Below are 21,383 nucleotides of genomic sequence, written 5' to 3' on the forward strand. Positions count from 1 at the left end.
AATAAAGAACAAGTAAATATGTTCACCCAAATGAGCAGCTTTTAGACAGCACTATTAAATACTAACGAAAATAGCATAGTGGCGAGTGTGACCAGAGATGGAAGATGCTTTGTGCAAATGTCAGCTGCTCATTTGTTCGCATCTCCAGCCCTTATAAATGTGCCATCACTACAAGCTGACGTTACTCTGCTCGGAAAAAGATTAGACACAGTTAAGCAACTTTAAATGTTAATAATTCAGCACAGCACAATAGTTATAATGTAATATGGTGCAACATTAAACGCATTTGAATTTAATTTTGTGTTAAGCTCAAAAATAGTCGTGATAAGAGCTGAAAATATGTGGCAAATATTGTTGCTGTGAAATAGAATCAGAGAGAGTATTGACGGAACGTGTACGTACGGGAAAGAAGGACAACATAGTGGTCTGTTGATAAATGCATATATGTAGATAAATCTCCAGTGTGACTTATTAGACACGATTCCAGCAGAAAGCACGTTAATGTTAAATACTAACTGCTAAAAAACACTTGGGTCTTCGAGGGTAACGTTTATTTTACTTGCCAGCGCTTCTTTTCTTCTGCCTTAAACAATAATCAACAGCAACAGCTGTGTGTGTGCGTGTGTGTCAGCGTGTGCGTGTGGGTGTGGGTGTGTAGATTGTCGCGTTCCCTGTGTTTGTCGGACGTAACAAAATATTGAGTCGTCGAGCAAAACACATGATGTGGTCGTTCTTTTCGCGCGACTCCTCCAAAGATTTTCCATATGACATTGGCGAACCAGTGCCTGGATTCGACAACTATTCCATATGGACACTGCACAAAGCCAAGCGGAAGGGCACACAAGAAGAGGTATCTGTATTTGTTTACGACATACGCAGCGGCTCCGATACAAAATGCGAATTAGCAAAAGCGTCTCTAAAGCGCCTGAAGACGTTGCGTCACCCGAGCATACTGCAATTTCTAGACTCACTAGAAACAGATAAAATGTTGTACGTAGCCACGGAGGCCGTAGAGCCACTGGGTGTCTACTCCGCAAAACTGGCCACTGATAATTTACAAAAAGGCCTCTACTTGGCCTGGGGCATATTTCAAATCACAGTAAGCTGCATCACTTCTTTCCATCTTGCTTAAGATTAAACATGAATCAATTATTACTGCAGCGCGCGCTCTCTTTTCTGAATAATGATGGAAATTTGAGGCACAACAACGTTTGCGCGTGGTCGGTGTTTGTCAATGCATCTGGCGAATGGAAGCTTGGCAGCTTGGAGTATGTGGCTGCTGCTGATGGTAGTCCAATGCCACCAGTTAAAATACCTGTTACACTGGAGGTCTACGATGCGCCGGAGAAGAATGATCAGAGCAAGCTTAAAGCAGCCACAAAATGGTATTTCGTTATGGCAAATGGCATTATCGAGGCTTACTTAATGTATTTGTTTTCTTGGTAGCTCGGTAGATATGTGGGGACTTGGTTGTCTCGTTTGGGAGGCCTTCAATGGTCCTTTAAAGCAGCGTTCTAATCTTAAGGAACTTGAACATGTACCCAAATCCCTGCAATCGCTGTATTGTGAACTGGTGGGCGCTTCACCTTCAAATCGCCCTAATCCAGCGGATATTATAACTCGTTGTCGTAAGCCAGGTGGTTTCTTTAGAAACGACTTGGTGGACACACTGCTGTTCCTAGAGGAAATTCAAATCAAAGACAAAGCAGAAAAGAATCGCTTCTTCAGCGGCTTAACCACGCATTTGGATAACTTTCCCGATAACGTCTGCAAACACAAAATACTTCCACAGCTAATAACCGCTTACGAGTATGGAGATGCGGGCTCTGCCGTGCTTGCTCCGATGTTTAAGGTGAGTTTACAAATTTATATAATTATTCTTTATTTGATAACTATTATAAATTTATAGCTGGGTAAATTACTTGACGAGCTGGAATATCAAAAGCGTATCGTGCCCTGCGTGGTCAAGCTGTTTGCCTCAACAGATCGGGTGACACGATCGCGCCTGTTGCAACAATTGGATTTGTTTATTGCACATCTGCAGCCGACTGTGGTTAATGATCAGATATTTCCACAAGTTGCGCATGGTTTTTTGGACACAAACGCCACCATACGTGAACAGACAGTCAAGTCCATTATACACTTGGCGCCCAAGCTCAACTACAATAATCTAAACGTTGAAGTATTGCGTCACTTTGCGCGTCTGCAGGCTCGCGATGATCAGGGCGGTATACGTACTAATACAACAGTTTGCCTGGGCAAGATTGCGCCACATCTGCATCCACAGGTGCGTCAACGTGTGCTCGTCTCAGCATTTATACGTGCCATGCGTGATCCCTTTCCGCCGGCTAGAGTAGCCGGTGTACTAGCGCTAGCAGCGACGCAGCAATATTTTCTGCTCAGTGAAGTAGCCAATCGTGTCTTACCATCGTTGTGTTCGCTTACTGTGGATCCCGAGAAAACAGTGCGCGAACCAGCCTTTAAAACAATACGCGGCTTTCTTGGCAAACTCGAAAAGGTCTCTGAAGATCCAAGTCTGCGTGAAACAATGGAAGCGGATGTACACACCGCCACGCCATCAATCGGCAATGCAGCAGCCACCTGGGCTGGGTGGGCAGTTACTGCAGTTACGGCCAAGTTCTATCGCAGTCAAAGCGACTCCTCAAGACCAAGACCGCCGCTGACTGGTCGCAATTTATCCAAGCCAGCATCACTAGGTAAATACGTAGCACATACATTTAAAATCATTCAATCATTTTATTTTTGCTCAGAGCAACCATCGAGCAGCAGTCTTTCGACGACCACAAGTAGCGTGACATCCATGACATCGCTAGAACATGAAAGCAACGATACATCTGCCTCCGCCTCTGACTACGGCAACAACGATTGGGACAATGAAAACTGGGGTGAAATGGATGTGAGTCTGACCTTAATACCAATAATGACAAGTACTAAGCAAATCTTAAAATTGTAGACCTCGCAGGATCCTAGCAGTCCACTGGCACCAAATGCCAACAATGGTCAGCTTCTGGCGGCCAATGTGTTAAACGAAGTACGCGATGGTTGGGACAACGAAGAATGGGGTAGCCTAGAGGAGGATCCGGTATATAGCCAGTTAAAGACTTTTTATAAATTTCTATTTACTATTTACATTTATAAAGTGTGAGGAGGAAGAGCAGGCGGAACAGGAGCAACAGCAACAGCAGTTGGCTAGACAATCGATATCATCAACAACATCATCAAGTCAACAGCAGCAACGACCACTGCTGCCGCATCAGCATCAACAGCAGTTGCAGCAGCACGAACTAAATGATTTAATGGAGCCATTGGCCAAGCTCAATACACACATAATCACGTCGCCATCAAAGCAACACTCAAGTCTGCGACCTAAAGAGTTGGCCAATCTATCGAGCAGCGCCAACACCTCGCCCACAACGCCGGGGGCATTGACCAATTGCAATAACATAAGCCCGCCTTCGTCGCATTTCAATAATTCGACGCATAATGCCAATTGGAACAGCGACTCCTGGGCCGATGGTGAATTTGAGCCCATAGATGAGCCGGGGTTAGGTGAGTACCTACCACCAGCCTAAGCTAAACTCCTTAATTGACTGCCGTTCTCATTTCGTAGGCATAAGCAAACTGGATGATGCGCGTCGCAAGCGTGAGGAAAAGAAAATGCAGCGTCAGCGAGAACTCGAGGCAAGGCGAGCGCAGCGCGCAACTGGCCCATTAAAATTGGGCGCCAAAAAGCTTTAAAAATATTTACAGAAAACCAGCTAAAAGTGCTTACATTTTCTAGCATTGTATATTTATTAGCACTTAATTTGAAACTAATAAGCCTAAAGTGTATGTATGTATTTTGTATAGCAGTGTATCATGTGTGTGTGCGTGCATAGAATGCAAATCTCAACGTTTACAACTCCATTTCGATAAATATCCATATACGAACCTATAATGCTAAAATGATATTATTTCTAAATATATACAACTGACAGTGTCTGAGGTCTCGTTAACATAGTATATGTGCAGAATTCTTTATCTCTATCTCCCTCTCTCTCTCTTTCTCTGTAATCAACATTAACTGACAACGCAGACTAACTAAATACCATCAATTAGATAGTAATTTATTTAAAATTTGTACTGAAGTGAGCCAGTGTCATAGCTAATGTCTGAATGTCACTGATACAAATATTATTCCAACAGATACAAATCAATATTTTGTGCTAAAAGCTTGCTTAATGAAATGAATCATACACTTGTCTATTATATTCTTTTTTTCTGCTCAAAGTCCTTGTATCTGTCAATATCAAACCATTTCAACTCATTGTATATTTATGTGCATGAGTATGTGTGTTTTCAAATCTAATTCCATTTCGGTATACTATTCATTGGTGTTCACGTGTATGTTGTATGTTGTGAAATGTCTTAATCATTCAGTCATTTTCGCTAATTAGTATTTCCAATATAACTTTCTGGATCGCTGTAAACAGTTTGTAAACACGTGTTTGTGCTGAAAACGCAAAACTATAAAATTGTGAATTTTAATAAATATATGTATATTGTATTTTTATATAGTACATAATAAATTAAATGAAAATAAATAGCAACAACTGAAGAGAATTCCATAGCAAGCAATTATAAAACGAAATAATTTTTAAGCTTTTCGTATTAAAAATTGTACGTAGTAAAAGAATGCACCTGTTATTTCCTATGTTGCGATATAGGAACAGAATTACCAAAAACCCACAAGAAACTCAGCTATCTAATGAATTGATAGACAAATTTTTTGTGGTAAACAATTTTTAAATGTACATTTTTCCCATTAACAGCACCAAGCGAAAGCCTTTTTTGGATGTCAAGTTACATAACACATTACTTATACATATACTTAGGCTGTACATAAGAAACATATATAATGACATATACATATACGCCGATTTTTTCCAATACCTCAATATCAGTGTACAATTTTTCCATATATATATTTTTGAAAGCCCAAGTCACAATAACCGAAATAAACAAAATAAATATTAAAAAAAAAAGAGTAAAAAATGTTACATTTTAAAAAAATCTGATTGTTGTCATCTGAGTTATATTCGGATTGGAATACATTTTATCTAGCAATTTATCTAGTCCTAGATATTTGTGACATTCATTTTAATAGTATTTCTAGAAAATCCAATTTTCCAGAGCAACAACTTATAATAATTATAGAAGAAAATTTATTAAACTAAAATATGAGAAAATATTGTTTAGAAAAATTTTTAAGACTGCAAAAAATTAATTACAAGTGAAATTTAAAACAAAATTAACTGTATTAAATATAACAAATTATGATTATTTAGTACTAACCAGCAGTAAAAAATAAATTTCGAAAAATTTAAAACAATTGTAAATGATTGTGTTTTCATTAAAAATTAAAGGAAAAAAGAAGGTGTTTTGAACAAAAGTAAGTAATTAAAAATGTAAGGTAAAAAGTTGCTTGAACAAAGTTAATCAATATAAAAAAAACATCAAATCAAAGCACTGATATTCATCCTTCTATGATTTATGTTTCGTAGCCAGGATGTAATTTAACTTTTACATACTGGTCAGTATATTTTAGAATAATTTCCGAATTTTTTACATCATTTAAAGGAACGCAGCCCAGTTTTATTTTTATAGTTCGATATACAGTCGCATATTTCTTACAAAGGCTAACATTTTGAGGATAAAGATGCATGGGCCCACGTTTTGACGCTGCCGCGTTCTATTTGCGGAACTCCTTTTATTTATTTTTAGAATGGACTAAGCCGCGCACTAACTAAGTATAGCACACCAATTCGCATCGCCTGGTTTTCTCACGCGCTCATTTTGCAATCGATTGCTTCACATGAATGTTGAGCCTGCCCTTGTCATGAGTCAATTACTGATTATACTTGTACACTAGTGCTGCGCTTCGCGAGCTGTTGAACAGACCCCAAATAGTTTAATATAGCGCAAAACTGAAATGTCTTGAAATGGAGTGTATGGTATATATTTATAGTAGCGTAAGTCATTGCTATGAACAGATATAAGACACGATGCAGCGACTGCAAACGGCGGGAGGGCGATGGAGACAGCATTAACAATGTAGTAGTTGCATTACTCATACGCCCTGCCTTACCACCACCACCACCACCAGCACCAGCACCAGCAGAAAGAGAGATCGCGTGTCTAATTGTGCGCCAGAATTAAAGCAAAGTGCTGCTGATGCTGTCGTAATCGTATAATTATAATAGTAAGTCGTGATAAAGCTGTACAAATATTGAGATCATTATGGTAATCTTACCTTCTCAGCACCCACCCAGCTGCGGGCAATGCAAGCGTCAAATCAAAATGCCACCCATTTTGCGCTTATTAAACTTGAAATAAGTTTTTGTCACTGATGCGGGCGATTGGGCACGCAGGTGTGCGGCAAATCAAGCAAATGCACGAAAATTCACATAAAAAATTTCTCGCTTTAAGTGTGCACAAAATATATTAAATGCCATTTGCTGTTGCTGTTGCTATTGCTATTGCTATTGCTATTGCTATTGCTATTGCTATTGTTGTTAAATCAACAAAGCTCAAGTGTGTGGATTGCATTTTTGTGCACGCATACTCAGCACTTAAGGCTGTTAGCCAAAGCATATATAGCAAAATATATAATTATAAATAAGTACCAAATAAATAATTTTTTAAATTTAAGCACAAGCTGTTTGCCGAAAAGTATGCAATAATTTATAACAATTTACAGAGCATCTAGTAGCGTGATATATTTTTTTGAAGTTTTTTACAATTATTTTGCAAGTACTTTGTCAGTTTTAGCGTTAACGTCTCGCATTCAATTCAATCAAAGCGCAACGTGCTGTCGCCTTTGGCTTTGCATTTGTTTTCGGCATCTTTTGTTGTTGCAAAAATTGTTTAAAATTTCAAATTAGCCGCAGCTTGCATTGCTCAAATGCTAATGCTTGTAGGAGCGGTCCCCAGCACTGTTCCTACCCATTACTATAGCTTTGGCACTGTGAAACTTTAGTTTTAGTGTTTATTGTCATTGGAGCTTACTTATTTCAAGCTGTGTTCTTTATAAACTTCATGGTCTCTCTCTGGCTGACCTTGACGATTACAATTTTTGCAGTATAAATTAAGATTGTGTTGCAGGCTTGACGTGTGGCAAATAACTAAGCTATTTCAAATGACAACAGCTTTTATTATTTGCTTCCGTTCTTTTTTTTTTGTTTTCTGTAGGCGCTCACGTCAGCAGGCTGCTTTTAAAAGAATATGATAAAAACTGCAAGTAGAGACGAAAATAGCAATTACGACACTTTAAGAAAAGGGATAATAAACATAGTGAAATTAGTGAAAAAGTGTGTAAAATGTAGTTAAAGATTTGTTTTTTCGAAAAAGGCTTTTCCAGATAAGACAATTAAAACCGTAATGTGTGTTTATCAATTGATTTAATTAAGTTTAAGACTGACCATCTTTTTGAAAACTTTGATATTTATTAAGAGTCATAAAATATCTATTAATCGAAATTCGTTGATCTGTTTTGGTAAGAAAAATTGTTATTTTTATTTAATATACGAAACAAACTTAACTGTACAGTCCATAATTATTTTAAAGAGTACACAATTTGAATTATCTTAGCAAAAGCATGGCTCATCGTGGGCTTTCCCAATAAGATACGCATTTAGCTTATATATGCGACAAAATGTAGTGTTTCCGTTTTGCTTGTGTAAATATGCAAAGAGACTAGCAAATGAGAATATTTATTTATAAAGATACAAAAGGTACAATTGTCGTTAAATGGACAAACCCCTTAAATAAATAATTTAAACACATATGCATGTACATATAGGTAAATAAATATATGCCAAGCGTGATATCGCACAATGGGCCAAGTTGGCCAGCCGGGCAAGAGATAGAAAGAGAGAGAGAGAGAGAGAGAGAGAGAGTGAGAGAGAGAGAGAACAAGTTGAGCTTAAATAGAAAAATCCACGCAATACGTAAAACCGCAAGCGATAAGCATTAAATTGACGGCCAAGCAAGTTTTCAGCACATGCGTGAAGCATATTATATTAAACCCAATATAGACCAAAAAAAAAAAAAAGAAATGAGCGAGCGCAAGAGCGAGATCGAGCTACAATGACTCATGCGTCGCGTGGTCATTACAACGCTGCTGTTGCTGCAGCCTGCATGTTGTTGTTGCCACATTGTGGCCACAACAACATTGTGCCAACTGTGGCACGAGCGCCAAAAAACATCTTAAGCCGAGCAACGTTTACAACTGGGCTCTGCGAGCAACAGCGTTGCCAATGAATGAAATCGCGCAGACAGCACCGGTGGCGAGCGCAGGGTTTGGGTTGCGGGATGGCTTTGGGTACAGGGAAGTGCAGCGCCTGTAAACAGGTTTTAACTAGAGTAGCTGACAATTGTTGCTTAAGCTCAGCTGGGGCTTGGCTAGCTGACTGTGCTTGGTGCACACGTGCACGCGTTGGCTGCCTAAAGTTCATGCCTCATGGCCCCTGCATCTTTGAACACCCGCATCTCGCGCATATTACATAGTTACATAGTGGGTCAATTACAAGCCGCAGCTCAGCTGTCCATATAGTTGTTTCCCAAACTATTTCACTAAAAATAGTCTTAGGGAAAATATATATAATATAAGATTAATTATGAAATACACTAAGCCGACAATAAAGGACGTTTTGCTACCTTGACAATAATGCACTGTAATATCAACCTAAATTATGAGCTTCACTTTCACAATCTTCAGTCTTTTTTCAGTCTCTTTTTTGCTTCCATGTTCTCGCAATCGCAGTTTTCCTGTTGTCCATCTGAGCAGACGACTACTGGAGGAACAACATAGGGTGCGCCAGTGCAAATGGGACAGCTGAGTGCAAGGCATCTATTAGCAATACAGTGAAACTGACTTTAGTAGTGTCACTCACCCAAGATATGTACTTGTCGGCAGGTAGATCGTTAGTACCTTGTATGAGCAACGTAGTCTATGGGCAACATAAATAATAGGCATGAGCAGAAACCCGGCAAACAGCACAGCCAACCAGAAACCATTCTGCATATGGAAAAAAATATAATTTTATTTGGCTTCTTGATTGATATACACTCACAACGGGATCGACAAGGTGATGGCAAACGTAGTCAACTCCACGGTTGTAAACATAAGATATTGGGCCGCAGTGTCCAACGTTTGTATTGACTTTGAGAATTACTCTATCCATATACAACTGTATTTCATCTTCGATGACGCTAGTGAAGTTTTCGCCGAGTGTATTTATGTAGGCCTTACCGTTTGCTTTTATAAACTCTTCCGAGCGTTCGATGGCATTTACTAAAATACGCACAGATTCACCAACACTTTGCTTGTTAAACCCAAGAATCTTATCGATTTTATCGACTAGACTGAGTGTTTTATCAATGAGAGCTGATATCGTTGTAGACAATTTATCAAGCTGAAAACCGTCTAAATGTGTTTTCCATGTATTAACGTAAAAGTAATATTCTCGAGTTCGATTGTGGCCTCCGTAAGTGCTCTTCCATTTATTAATGTTATCATTGACAAGTGCGTACGCAAAAGTTCTCATATTTTTATCGGAAATTTCCTTGCATATGTTTTCTCTATATAATGCACCATTGTAGCTTGATAGGTTGCCTTTAATTATTTCATTAAGCTTAACAACCTCATCATCCGTCAAAATATCGAGCTTAGATAAATCCTGATGAAATATATGCTTGCCTGTCTCATGCTCCGCACCATCCCATGTGACATTGATTCGCCTGATTCTCTTTATATCATATATGCCGCTCTCACGCAACAGATCAAAGATCGTTTGGTCAGCCGTGCACGCTTCAATTGTCTTTGATACCCGCAATGGTTGTGGATCGTCTGCATCAGTCTTTGACTGCCTCAAGGACATAGCAACTTCGGGATGCACCAGGAAATCCTGTTCCTGCGCTACTTTGGGCTCGATTTGGCTTTCATCTGGCAAATAATGTCGAAGATCAATTTCAGAATCTAACTGCTTAAATATTGAGCTATTGCGGCCATCGCGTAGCGGCGCACAGACCCCTTGGTATGTAATCAATCCTAAAACAAAATAAAACAGTCCAACGAGCAGTAGGAACGAGAGTACTGTTAAAGCGATTAAGATTACGCTAAAATTAGTTTTGGATTAATTATTGTTCCGAATTGATTGCATGCGTAAACTTACGCTACAAGCAAATTATACCCATTGCTGCTACGCCGTACACAGATGCCGTGCACAAGCGCACAAATTAGTAGAATGAGTAGCTGAAGAAAAATATGCGAAAATGTTTTTGTTTATGCGTGTAGTACCGCACTTCTTACCAGTAACAGCAATAAGCACGTAATTCCATTCACCAATGATCGGTTTTTCCCGAGCCTTTCGTTTACATCGTCGAATCCTTTTGCGGTGCGCAATGCATTAAAATGTATTTGACTGATTACAGCATTAATAAAGTTATTTATCATCTCCGCCTCATAGCGAAAGGAGTGGGTTCCTTTTCTAAGCTTGTCTTCTATAGGCGGTATAATAGGCTTCATGGCTTGGTCAATCAATTTTTTCATAGAACTTAACCGCACAACCCCTGCTTTGGGTATTTCAACTAACTTGTCTTTAATGATTTTTCTTATTGCCTCCACATAAACTGTTGTATTCGGCACCTAAATTGTGCAAAATAGAGCATACTTATGCTAAACTCAGATTAGAACTTACCTTGTCAAGATGTAGACACTTGGAGGTACCAAGCATGGGTACATTCTCCCTTTTTAAGAAAGCCCAACAAGGAGGGTACTCACAAACTGTTCCCATGTAAAATATTAAATCCCTTTTAAATCCACGAATATCTTTAATTTTTTGTTGTTAACAATTAATATATTTATCTATCTATGGGCTAATTTACTTACTGTCTCGAAACTGTGCTTCATAAAAGCGCAACTCCTTTTCAACAACATCAAGTTGAATCATTAATTGAAGCGCCCTTGGTATATTTTCTAATATTTCTAAAAGTTTCTCCAATGAGTTGAGACCAGAAACATCTACCAGATCCAATAAAATATGTTTTGATGCCTCTAAAAGTAAATGGAATGTTCTACATACTTGAAATTTATACATGAACTGCATACTTTACCCATGAGCTGCTCGTATAAATGTTCTCTCAACTCCTCATAATTTGTAATAAGTAAATGATCTATATGGCTGGTGACATCCTTCAGAAAGTTGCACGTATCCAAGCTGCCATATTCGAGCGTTAAACTAGAATCCCGTAAACCGCGTTCTATAAGCTTAACATTTAGCAAAGCTATAATCCATGCAATACTGTTTTTTAATCGAGCTAGTATACATATATGAACTCATATTTAATTGCTTGTACTTACAAAAGCAATACTGTTAGAATAATTAGTGCTATGTTGCAACACAGGCGCTGCTTAAAGCTCATTTGATGTATGCAAGGTGCACAAATCTGATTGCAACGGCAACAACAGAAGCAACAATAGATTACGCTATGCGTTATTTAAATCCAGTTAGTATATATTAATACAATGCCTTAAATATTACCTTACCCGAAAAAGGGTATTGCTATTATAAGCAAGAGCAAAAGAAACACCCATAATAAAAGAAACCAATAATGCCTTAATACGTATTTCCAATCGTTTTGCTCATACCTAGGGCCCAATACTAGCGTGCTGTTGAGCTTAGTACTAATGTATCCTACAAATTAGACATATTTATGGGCTCTTAATTTAATTACTATTGGAATACTTACCTTTTGGGATGGTGGGGTCTTTCCTAAAGAGGTTGTCTAAAATACAATGAGATATTTTATGTACGGGAGTCATTCCATATTGAAACGTCCGTGATCGTATAGAGTAGCTAACATTTGATTTGTAATCGCTATATATTACTTTGGGAAAGTGTTTTTGCCCCAATTGTTCATGTATGGTACCGAGCCCTTCATATCCAATCCGCCACGCTCTGAATTCTTCGGCCTTGCAAGCCCGAGAAAATATAACCCATACCAAGGTATGAACTAGTAGTAGCGTATAAAGATTTTTGATTTTCATATTGTAAATATGCAACTGAAGTTTGGTATCATTCGGTATATGTTTGATCTAGAATTTATCCAATTGTTCCTCACCTGCAATTGGGTCCGAAACATAAGCCCTTTAAGCTAATTGAGTTAACATATAATAAGTAAATACTAGGTGCAATTTGCGTGTAATTAATTTCAAATAAAATCAATAAAAACGATGTAAATACTCTAAAAATATAACACATAAATCAAAACTATGCGATAAACAAAAAAACTAAAACTTATCTTTTCAAGGAAAATAATATAATAATATTTATTTAATAAACAATGATTAAATCGTTGGTTAGAAGATTGTATGTTTTACAAAAATATATATATGTAATAGAAATAGAGCTTTTTTCATAGAGTTTAGGGACTAAGGAAAGTAAAAAATTGCGCTCAGTTCAATTTGGTTTATTTTTGAAGTTTCCAAAGTGTTAGCGTTTAATATATGTACATCTCGGCTTTGGAAAAAATCGTTGAATATTAAAACTTAATATTTGTATATGTTTAAATTTTCTTTGTGTTGATTTGTTGCTAAATGTGATCGTCTCATGCGACGGATTTTGATCAACTTTGTGGCACTAAATAAGCTACTTACTTTTTTTTGCCCAATTCTTACAAAATGTCATAAGCAAAGTGAAAAATAAGAATTGGTTAGTGGGTGCACATACTTGTTTGTAGACCTAGGTCCGGTAGCAGAACACAGCCAGCATCGAAAGAGAGCGGGGGAAAGACAGCGAGGGCGAGAGCAAGAGCACGCGCTTGATAGCAAAGGTATTGAGCGAGTTGCGCATACAAAATTCAAACGAACGTCGATACTTAATGTAGGTTAGAAAGCAAAACAACTATGAGTAAAAAGCGCTGCAATGAGTCAGCGCTCGCTTATCACAATATTCAAAGGGGAAATAGAATAAACGTCATGGCTGGTGTTGTTGTTGTTAGTCGATAAGGATGTCGAACACGTCATTCCCATGACGTCTGGAGACGAGCACACAAACACTCATATATATATATATATATATATATATAAACATATACATATACATATGTATGTGTTTGGGCTATAGAGTTCAATGCACAGGGCTATGTGTGGGGGCCACACCTGTTGCCGAAACCCAACAAGAGCACTATAATAAAATCTGCGACGCAGTAAAGTGGCAACAACAAAAGGCAAGCAGAAATCACGCTACGATCATAAAAGCGAAACGTGCTAATAAAAATAAAAACGAAGAAACAACGGGAAAGATCTAGCAACGATATTACAACGAAAATCGACTCCAAACGCCTCCAACACTATAGTATGCAAAATAATGTCCGCAAGTGCCTTAGCTGGCCACCATCAACAGAACTTAACTCTGCAAAAAGTTGCAAGTGGAGACTAAATGAAATTAGGCCAAGGCAAGTGACAACCACAACATCAACAAAACAACAACCACAGCCTCTGCTTCTTTTACTCAATGCTCTCGGGAACAACGGCAACTTCTGTTCTTTCGCATGTTTGAGGCTTTTGTTTTGGTTCTGCAAATTCGTTAATTTACCAATACATTTGGCGTTCATACATACTACATGAGTAAATACATACGCATATATGTATATGTATGCTCTATAAAGTTAGAGCTTTTGCTTTCCTTGTGCGCGCCGATCGCGTCATCGGCTTCCAAACATTTTAGCCGGGCCAATAAAATTTATATCAAACGATTTTTATCGCACGCTTTTTTGTCGAGTTCACTGTACTCGTTACCATATTCAGACAACAGCCAGCAGCAAGCGTATGCTCCACACACACACACATATGCATCTGTATATAGATATGTTTATTATTAACGCAAATATACATATGTATGTACATACAACAACAACAACAACAACAATTAAAGCTCGTATATCAAAAATGCGCTTAAATCTCCCAAAAGTCAATGGAAATATGTAAATGCATTATTTCGTGAACCGCGACCGCACCCTTTGTCGACAAAACAACGAGAACAACAAAAATAATTTGTTGTTGGCAAATCCTCGCCGCTCCCTCTTGCACTCTGCTCCATTTATAAAACGAAATGCTGCATCCGCCTTCGTTGTTGTTTTTGCAACGCATTATAAAAATGTCATTAACATGTCAACGCATGGCAAAGCTCAGAATTGTGATTTTTAGGGAATGGCACACGGGAATATGTTACTGCAATTTTATTAGCTACAATTATTACAATTAAAACGCCTAAGAGTCCTCTATTAACTGCAACGGGAAACCTAGAAGGCCAACCGACAAAATGTAAAACAAAATTAAAAAGCTTACAATGCCAGAGGCAGCGACGCGGCGACGTAAAGTCAATGATCGCCTGTTGCTGTTGCTGCTGCTGCTGCGTCGCGCCGCTGTCATAATTAAACGCGACAAATACAAATACAATTTCAGGCAAAGCAAAAAGAACCGACCGTCGTCACCAGGGCCAGGCCAGCGCCAGCCATAAATACAACAGCAATAACAACAACAATAGCACAATAATAAATTCTTCAATTAACATTTGTCCAGGTAAAAAGCGTAGAGAGGCGACGGCATGGCAGCAGTTTGGCAAAAATTCTGAACGTTTTCTGTCTGCCTATGTTTGTAAATACGTATGTATGTATGTGTGAGAGCGAGAGTGAGCGTGTGAATGTAAGTAAGAAATGAGAGAGAAGAGAGTTCGCTTGTAGGTGTAGGAGCAGAGAGCGAAAATGCTTTTGTCTGTGTTTCTGTCAGGATCATTTGCATTTGAGGCGACGCAAGGTGTCGCTGCGATCACAAAAACAATACAACAACTTATTAAAAATGCATTTATACAACAACAACGGCAATAAGCAAAAACTTGCTCTGATTGTTGATCAAAAAGTGGGCACGTCGCGCATACTTTACATACACAAGCATTATTATATGCTTGTATTGTTGCTGCATAGATTGAACAAAAAAAAAAAAATACTGGCAAAAAATAAATAAATTATAAACATTTCAACTATTGGCAGGGCTCCCGCACTTGTTGTTGCTACTTTGCCGGTGCTCTTCTACATATGGTTTTTGTAGTTGGAGCTACATAGACATACACATACACATACACATACACATACATACACACACACACACACACACACACATACATACATACAGCGGGTCTGCCTGCCTGCCTACTGCATTAGTCATTGCCGCCAAAGCGCGGCAGCCAAGAAGACGACAACAGCAATCGCGCTGTGCTGTGAGTGATCTATGAGCCGCCAAAGCGTACGGAACTAAACGAAACGGAACGGAGCGCAGAACGTAAATTGACTCGGTGCGCCTACTAACCCTTTAATAAAACCTTTAATAAATATAATTCCAACTAAAAGCCCTTGTATTAAAAGTCAATTGGAGAATTGGCGCCAGAATAAAGGTGTTTGCCACATTTGCTGGACGTTAACGCGAGCGACCACCAAACGCGATTAGTCACAATAAAAACAGCAGCAACAACAATAACAACCAAAAGAGCAATAAAACGCGACTTGTGTATTTTGTTATTGTACTTTTTTTTTTTTGGCTTGTGCATTTTTGACAATTTTTGCTCGTGTTTTTAGCCTGATCGCAGCCCAAAAACTTTTAAGCCCAGAACCAGCTAAGCTAAAAAAAAACACACACACGAATTGAAACGATCGCGTACGCGAACGAGAACGCGTTCGTGTTTGCCTGCCTGGCTGAGCGCAGGTTTATCAAAATTCGATTTTCATTTTGTGTTTTAATACAATTTGTGCCTTGCTGCCGTGTGGAAGTCGCAGAAGGAGACGCGAACAAAATCTAAGTCAAAAGCAACAGCAACAAAATAAGCAAAGCCAAACGAAGTGCAAAACATGCGGCAATAATAAAATATTATTAAGTAAAATTGGAAACTTATTAAAAATAATAAACAAATCTGTATCTGTGTTTGTGCCTGCGCCTGCAATCGCGATCGTCTTGTTCGTGTGTGTGAGTGTGTATATATATGTGGCAAAGAATCACGTAATTTAATCCGTGCGCGCAGAGGAGCCGTAAAAAAAGCAAATAAAACTAGAAATATACATGCACGTTCTTTAGCAATTGATGTTCATTTAGCAGTTGCAGTTGCAGTTGTAGTTGCAGTTGCTTCGCCCTGTCGTTTATTTGCTTTTGGTGTTTGTTTACGCGCCGTTTACCGCTACTCGATTTTCGTTACCATTACAATTGGTCGCGCGGTCGGTCGGTCAGTCCGGTCCGTCGGTTCGTACGTTGCCACTCGTCGGACACGTGTGTGTGTGATTTTAGCCAGCTGCTTAAGTAGTGCTCAGGGGGTGACAGTGGGAGTGTTGCATATGTAAATACATAAGTATATGCAAATTACCTTGCCTGGACAAACAATTGCACAAAACCGAAACAAGCAACATTGGCATGGGCGAATTGAAATGAAATAAAAAAAAACAAACGCGTTGAATAAATATCAAACTAAAATATATAGCATATTATATATGTACATAAGTGAAGTGTAAAGCAAGAAGAAAGTCGAGTGAAAAGTTGACTCATCGACAGCAACTTTTTCATTTCTCATTCAGATATATGCATGTAAAGATAAAGATAAAGCCTGCAGGAAATGTTTGCCAAATTTTAAAATAATTTTTTAAATTATCTAATATCACAGCCCAAAAAGTACCAAAAATTAAATATTAAAATTTACAACAAGCAACACAAGTGAAATTTAAAATAAAAATCACAAAGCTACACATTAAGAAGAAACCCCCGCAAAGAAACAAAAAAAGAGAGCAGCGATATAAAAATTATAACAATTTTTGTGATAAACGTCAACAATTTGTTGAATTGTTGTTGATGATTGCCTTAAAAGCCAACAAAATGCACAACAGCAGCAGCAGTAACAACAATCTGCAGCAGCAGCAGCAGCAACAACAACAACAGCAACAGCTGCAAATGCTGCATCAACAGCAGCAGCACAATTTACGCGTTAATTATGCTGTTTGGACCAATAATAATAATAACAACAACAACACCAACAATGATATTGCATTGCAACTGCAACGAGAGCAACAGCAACGCGCTGCTTTGTGGATTGTGGAGAGCAATAAGGAGCAGCAGCATCAACAGCAGCGTCACAATGACAACAACAACAGCATGAATGTCAATTACAATCAGCACTTGTTGCAGCACCAACAACAACAACAGCAGCAACAACCTTACATGGAACACGCGTACATCAACTACAGACAACAGCAGCTAACGCCAGCAACAACAGTGCCATCTAACAGCTGCTATTACGCCACACTGCAGCAACAGCAGCAGCAGCAGCAGCAACAGCAACAAGTGCAGCACCAACAGCAATTCCTGGCGCCAGCGCAGCGTCCAACGCAACTCCTACAGGACACAACACCAGCGCAAGTGTTGCGTACAAATATAGAAAATAAATACGGTGTTACTTTGGGAATTGGCGGGCAATTGGATGCAGCAACACAACAACAACAACAACAACAACAACATCATCATCATCAGCAGCAACACGTGAGTTAATATCTATGTATACATTGCATCTGTCTATCTCGCTTTATGCTCGCAACGCTTCTCTTTCTCCAAGCGTTTTCTGATTTGTTGCCGCCTTTCATTTTGCGGTTTAATGGGCGGTGCCTGCCAAATGCGAAGGTGGAGTTAGTCTCACTATATATGTGTGTGTTCATGTGTGTGCATCTTGAATTGCGTCTTATTTCTCATAATGCTAAGCAAATTGTCAGTAAGGCTTATGCGGCGTATACGTAATACGCATAATACATTGCGCATACGCAACGTGCTCCAAGTGCGTCGCCAAATATCGATTATCTGTTGATAAATAAATCTACATATTTACTTGGCAAATACTTATACTGCATATGTGTATGTGTGTGTGTGTGTGTGTGTGTGTGTGTGTCGTGGGAAAGCCGCTCCCCACTCGAACAAATTTCAACTTAATTTAATTTGTTTCAACTTATCAAACTGTAACTGGGGGAAGCAACAAAGCCAGTTAATACACAAAATATAAAAATTTATGTACACAAATAAATGTTAAATTAAGCTCGCAGACAGTTAAAAAATAAATACAACGAGTTAGGTTTAATGCTCTCAACAAACAGCTTATTTATAACGTCATCGCAAGTTTCAAAAGTCGCACTGTTTCAACTCTTATCGCAAGCATTGTTGCACCAATAACAACAGTAATGGCTATGACGGCACATGCCCTGCTAAGATAAGATGCCAAGTGCAAAGTCACGAAGCGCTCGTACAGTCGGCCAGGCGATTTGGCCAACCTTCCAGGCCAGGAAGTGGAGAGTTGTGAAACAAAACAAAAAATCGGAACGTAACGGAAATGCCAAGCTCAAATAAACCACAGACATGCCCATATTTAAGTAACTTTTCACTTTAGCTTATACGCGTCTTTTGTTTCGTCTTCAACTAGTTAAAATGTACTGAAATTTTAACGAAAGAAACAGTTAGTAAAGTGAGAGATTCATGATTCTTAAAGATAACTAAGCAATACAAAAACCTGTGATTTAAGTGCAATTATTTATTTGCTATTTCTTAATAAAACAATTAATGATCGTTTTACCCAAAAACACATGTTCAAGTAGACAGTATACTATTTAGAATAATAAATGTTCCGCTTTTTGTTTGTATGAACTTAATCAAATCTTTGTTGTTAAGCGAGGCGCCATCGCCTGTCACTGGTCCTTGAACTTTGCATTGTTATTGCTACTGTTAGTGTTGCTGCTGCTGTTTTTGTTGTTGTTTCTACTTTTTGTTAGTGCTGTTAATTATTACAAATACAATTAAGCACTCTAAATGAACAGTTTTTAAATTGCAGTCGTTTAACTGTTGTTGTTATTGTTGTTGTTGCTTGTTATTATTTCGTATGCTTAATTTTAATGAGCGTCACATTTAAAGTTTTTACTCTTTGTATTTAATTCTTGCTGCGGCTGGCCAACGATTCTACAACAAAGCCATTAAATTTGTTAATCATTTATTGCGTTTTAAAGTGTTGCAAAATAGTCGACAGCCACGCCTCTTTCACGTTACCAACGCCCATTAGCTAAATATCAGCTGCTTTGCTTTGCTCAAGGTCTTCAAATGAAGTTTTAATTTTAAATACAAAACTCGTTTAATAGCTGCGAAAGTGCCAAGCAGTCCCAAAGCATGCCCCATTTGTCCATGAAACACATTTGGCGATTAGAGCTGAGTAAATCAACAGCTAATTCACACTTTCAGTTGCACTTACAAAAGTTTTCTCCTCTTGGAGCAATGACGCATGCATTAATTCAAATCGGAAATAGCTGATTAGTCATTGGACTGTATAGTATAGACATATGTAGTATATCTTATTAGATTCTATAGCATATTTTTAGGTTATATAAGATTGTACGGATCATTGCTTATCTGTAATTAATTCGGAAATACCTTTAGGTCTGACGGAGAATTTGCTTCCAAGAAATTTCTACGGGTTTCGTAGAAAATGATGAGACTAAACTGATAAACTCGGAAGCAAACCCGTGACGTTATGCCATGACTATTCATAAATTGAAAATTGAAAAGATAAATTAATAAGTATTGCTTAATTTGTATTAACTTTTACATTTTAAAAGCTTTCTCGTAAGGTGCGTAAGGTAAAACAGAAAATATCAACTGCTGCACTCAATCTTTCTAGCATTAAATAATTCAAATTAAAATGCTACTTGCAATAAATATAATATTATTATTTTTTGAGCTTACAGCAGATAACAGTGTCCGAACAGCTTATTTTTGTTAAGGAAATTGCAGTAGGTTTCCAAGAATTTCAAATACAAAATAACTAAAGAGAACTTCCTTTCATAGCTGAGTATTTTTATCTAAAATGTTGCTTTAAAAGCAACAATAAATTGCGATACATTTCCATAGAATTCACTGTGTGCGAATTTACAGAAACCCACATACATATGTAGATTAGGTTAGAATATTGTGCTTGAGGTCATCGATTGGACCATGCAGGCAATCAACCCTCGAAAGACGTCCTTGATGCTGCATATTGCTGCTTTCTACGTGTAATTATTGTTGTCTGTCTGTCTGTCTGTCTGTCCTAATGTCTGCGTTTGCCTTTGGTTATCTAATTGTGTGCGTTAAAAGTCAGACAATTGGAAGTGGCACTGACGCCGACAGCATTGCACTCAGACTGGCTTATCTGGTGCAGTCCTGGCGGTGAGCACTTACCTTTGGCTACCTGTGTCGCTCTCGATGACTCTGCCTAATGGCTTCAGTTCAACTAATAGGCGCATTTAGCACGCGTCAAAGTATCTGAAAGATACATACATATAAACGTAAGCGTAAACGTAAAAAAGAAAAATACAAACTGATTGCATGGAACCTGTTGGTAGCAATGTGGCTGAATTCCACGCGGGGGAGCCAGGCCATACCTATACAAATCTGTCTATGCGCTTGTATGTGTGTGTGCTGTATATCCGTGTCCGTGTGTAGAAACCCCGATGAGTCATCGTCATCTCAGCGCTTGAGTGAGGTGCGTGGGTCGTCGGACCGCCAGTTTGGCATACTTAATGTGTGCACAGACATTGAGAGAGAGAGAGAGAGGGCAAGAGAATTACACTTTGAAAGAGAGTGCGAATGGAGACAACATTGAGTGGCAATGAAACCAAAACAAAACGCGGCCATGTAGAAAATGTCAACAAACGAGCTGCGCGCCAAATTCACAGTTTTGAGTTCAAACCAGTTGAGCATTCAATTTCACTCTTTGCACTGAGTAAATGAGCGAGAGCGTACGCAAGAAGCAGCTCAACTCACAATGCTATATCGCATGCGATAAAATTATCAGTCCATAGAGCGTTTCACATATACATGTGCATATGCATCTGTATCTCAGCTGCCTGCTTGCATGTGTGCAAGCGTGAGAGCGGCTCTCTCTCTCTCTCTCTCTCTCGCTCTCTTTACCATCTGCCTTTTATTTCTATATTCTGACAGTCATTGTGCGCAGTCATTTATCAGGGTCGATTCGCAGTGAACGTGGAACTTGTTATTGAAATTGGAATCAGTTGTGAATTGATTGCTTAAAATGATGAAATATTAATTTTATTTTGTATTTTATTGAGTTAGTATTGCTGACAACAGTACATGCATGCTTGAACAAAATAATTTTCAATTTATTTATTGCTAAACAATATATTTATTGAACATATATTATAAATTCAAGTTGACACTCAATCTGTTATTATAACAGTTAACATACACATGCTTAAAATCAATT

The 21,383-nt window shown here is 38.4% G+C and overlaps 2 protein-coding genes across 4 annotated transcripts; one reads left to right on the forward strand and one right to left on the reverse strand.

Annotated features, from left to right (window-relative positions):
- Positions 1-179: 179 nt before the first annotated feature.
- LOC108604450 (N-terminal kinase-like protein) lies at positions 180-4,551 on the forward strand. The gene is made up of 8 exons (XM_017993929.2): positions 180-1,099; positions 1,162-1,385; positions 1,447-1,852; positions 1,910-2,717; positions 2,772-2,917; positions 2,975-3,103; positions 3,162-3,570; positions 3,632-4,551. Exons 1-8 carry the CDS (start codon positions 719-721, stop codon positions 3,757-3,759), a joined length of 2,631 nt encoding a protein of 876 aa, XP_017849418.1. The 5' UTR covers positions 180-718; the 3' UTR covers positions 3,760-4,551.
- Positions 4,552-6,790: 2,239 nt separating this feature from the next.
- On the reverse strand, positions 6,791-12,291 carry LOC108604850 (prominin-like protein). 3 transcript variants are annotated; one of them, XR_001915364.2, is made up of 13 exons: positions 12,184-12,291; positions 11,812-12,124; positions 11,609-11,756; positions 11,423-11,548; positions 11,176-11,363; positions 10,952-11,116; positions 10,761-10,891; positions 10,373-10,708; positions 10,236-10,315; positions 9,135-10,179; positions 8,955-9,079; positions 8,719-8,896; positions 6,791-7,294 (listed from the first exon to the last, which is right to left on the reverse strand). XR_001915364.2 is itself a non-coding variant. In XM_017994471.2 (12 exons), the coding sequence occupies exons 1-12, from the start codon at positions 12,202-12,204 to the stop codon at positions 8,776-8,778; spliced, it is 2,796 nt and encodes a 931-aa protein (XP_017849960.1). In that variant the 5' UTR covers positions 12,205-12,291; the 3' UTR covers positions 8,660-8,775. The 3 variants fall into 3 exon arrangements, 2 of the variants coding, with proteins under 2 accessions (XP_017849960.1, XP_017849959.1); XM_017994471.2 differs by lacking the exon at positions 6,791-7,294 and having other exon boundaries at positions 8,660-8,896; positions 9,138-10,179; XM_017994470.2 differs by lacking the exon at positions 6,791-7,294 and having other exon boundaries at positions 8,660-8,896.
- Between the last annotated feature and the right edge of the window lie 9,092 nt (positions 12,292-21,383).

The sequence above is a fragment of the Drosophila busckii genome, chromosome 3R (genome assembly GCF_011750605.1).
Source record: "Drosophila busckii strain San Diego stock center, stock number 13000-0081.31 chromosome 3R, ASM1175060v1, whole genome shotgun sequence".
NCBI lineage: Eukaryota > Metazoa > Arthropoda > Insecta > Diptera > Drosophilidae > Drosophila > Drosophila busckii.

What these genes read in the sequence shown, in the direction of transcription:
- LOC108604450 (XM_017993929.2), top strand. Translation starts at nt 719, where the DNA reads ATGATGTGGTCGTTCTTTTCGCGCGACTCCTCCAAAGATTTTCCATAT. An exon ending in GGGGCATATTTCAAATCACA is followed by an intron (nt 1,100 to 1,161) that starts GTAAGCTGCATC and finishes TTATTACTGCAG; the next exon opens with CGCGCGCTCTCTTTTCTGAA. An exon ending in AAAACTGGGGTGAAATGGAT is followed by an intron (nt 2,918 to 2,974) that starts GTGAGTCTGACC and finishes TTAAAATTGTAG; the next exon opens with ACCTCGCAGGATCCTAGCAG.
- LOC108604850 (XM_017994470.2), bottom strand. Translation starts at nt 12,204, where the DNA reads ATGTTTCGGACCCAATTGCAG. An exon ending in ATAGCAATACCCTTTTTCGG is followed by an intron (nt 11,549 to 11,608) that starts GTAAGGTAATAT and finishes AATAACGCATAG; the next exon opens with CGTAATCTATTGTTGCTTCT. An exon ending in AGTGTCTACATCTTGACAAG is followed by an intron (nt 10,709 to 10,760) that starts GTAAGTTCTAAT and finishes TGCACAATTTAG; the next exon opens with GTGCCGAATACAACAGTTTA.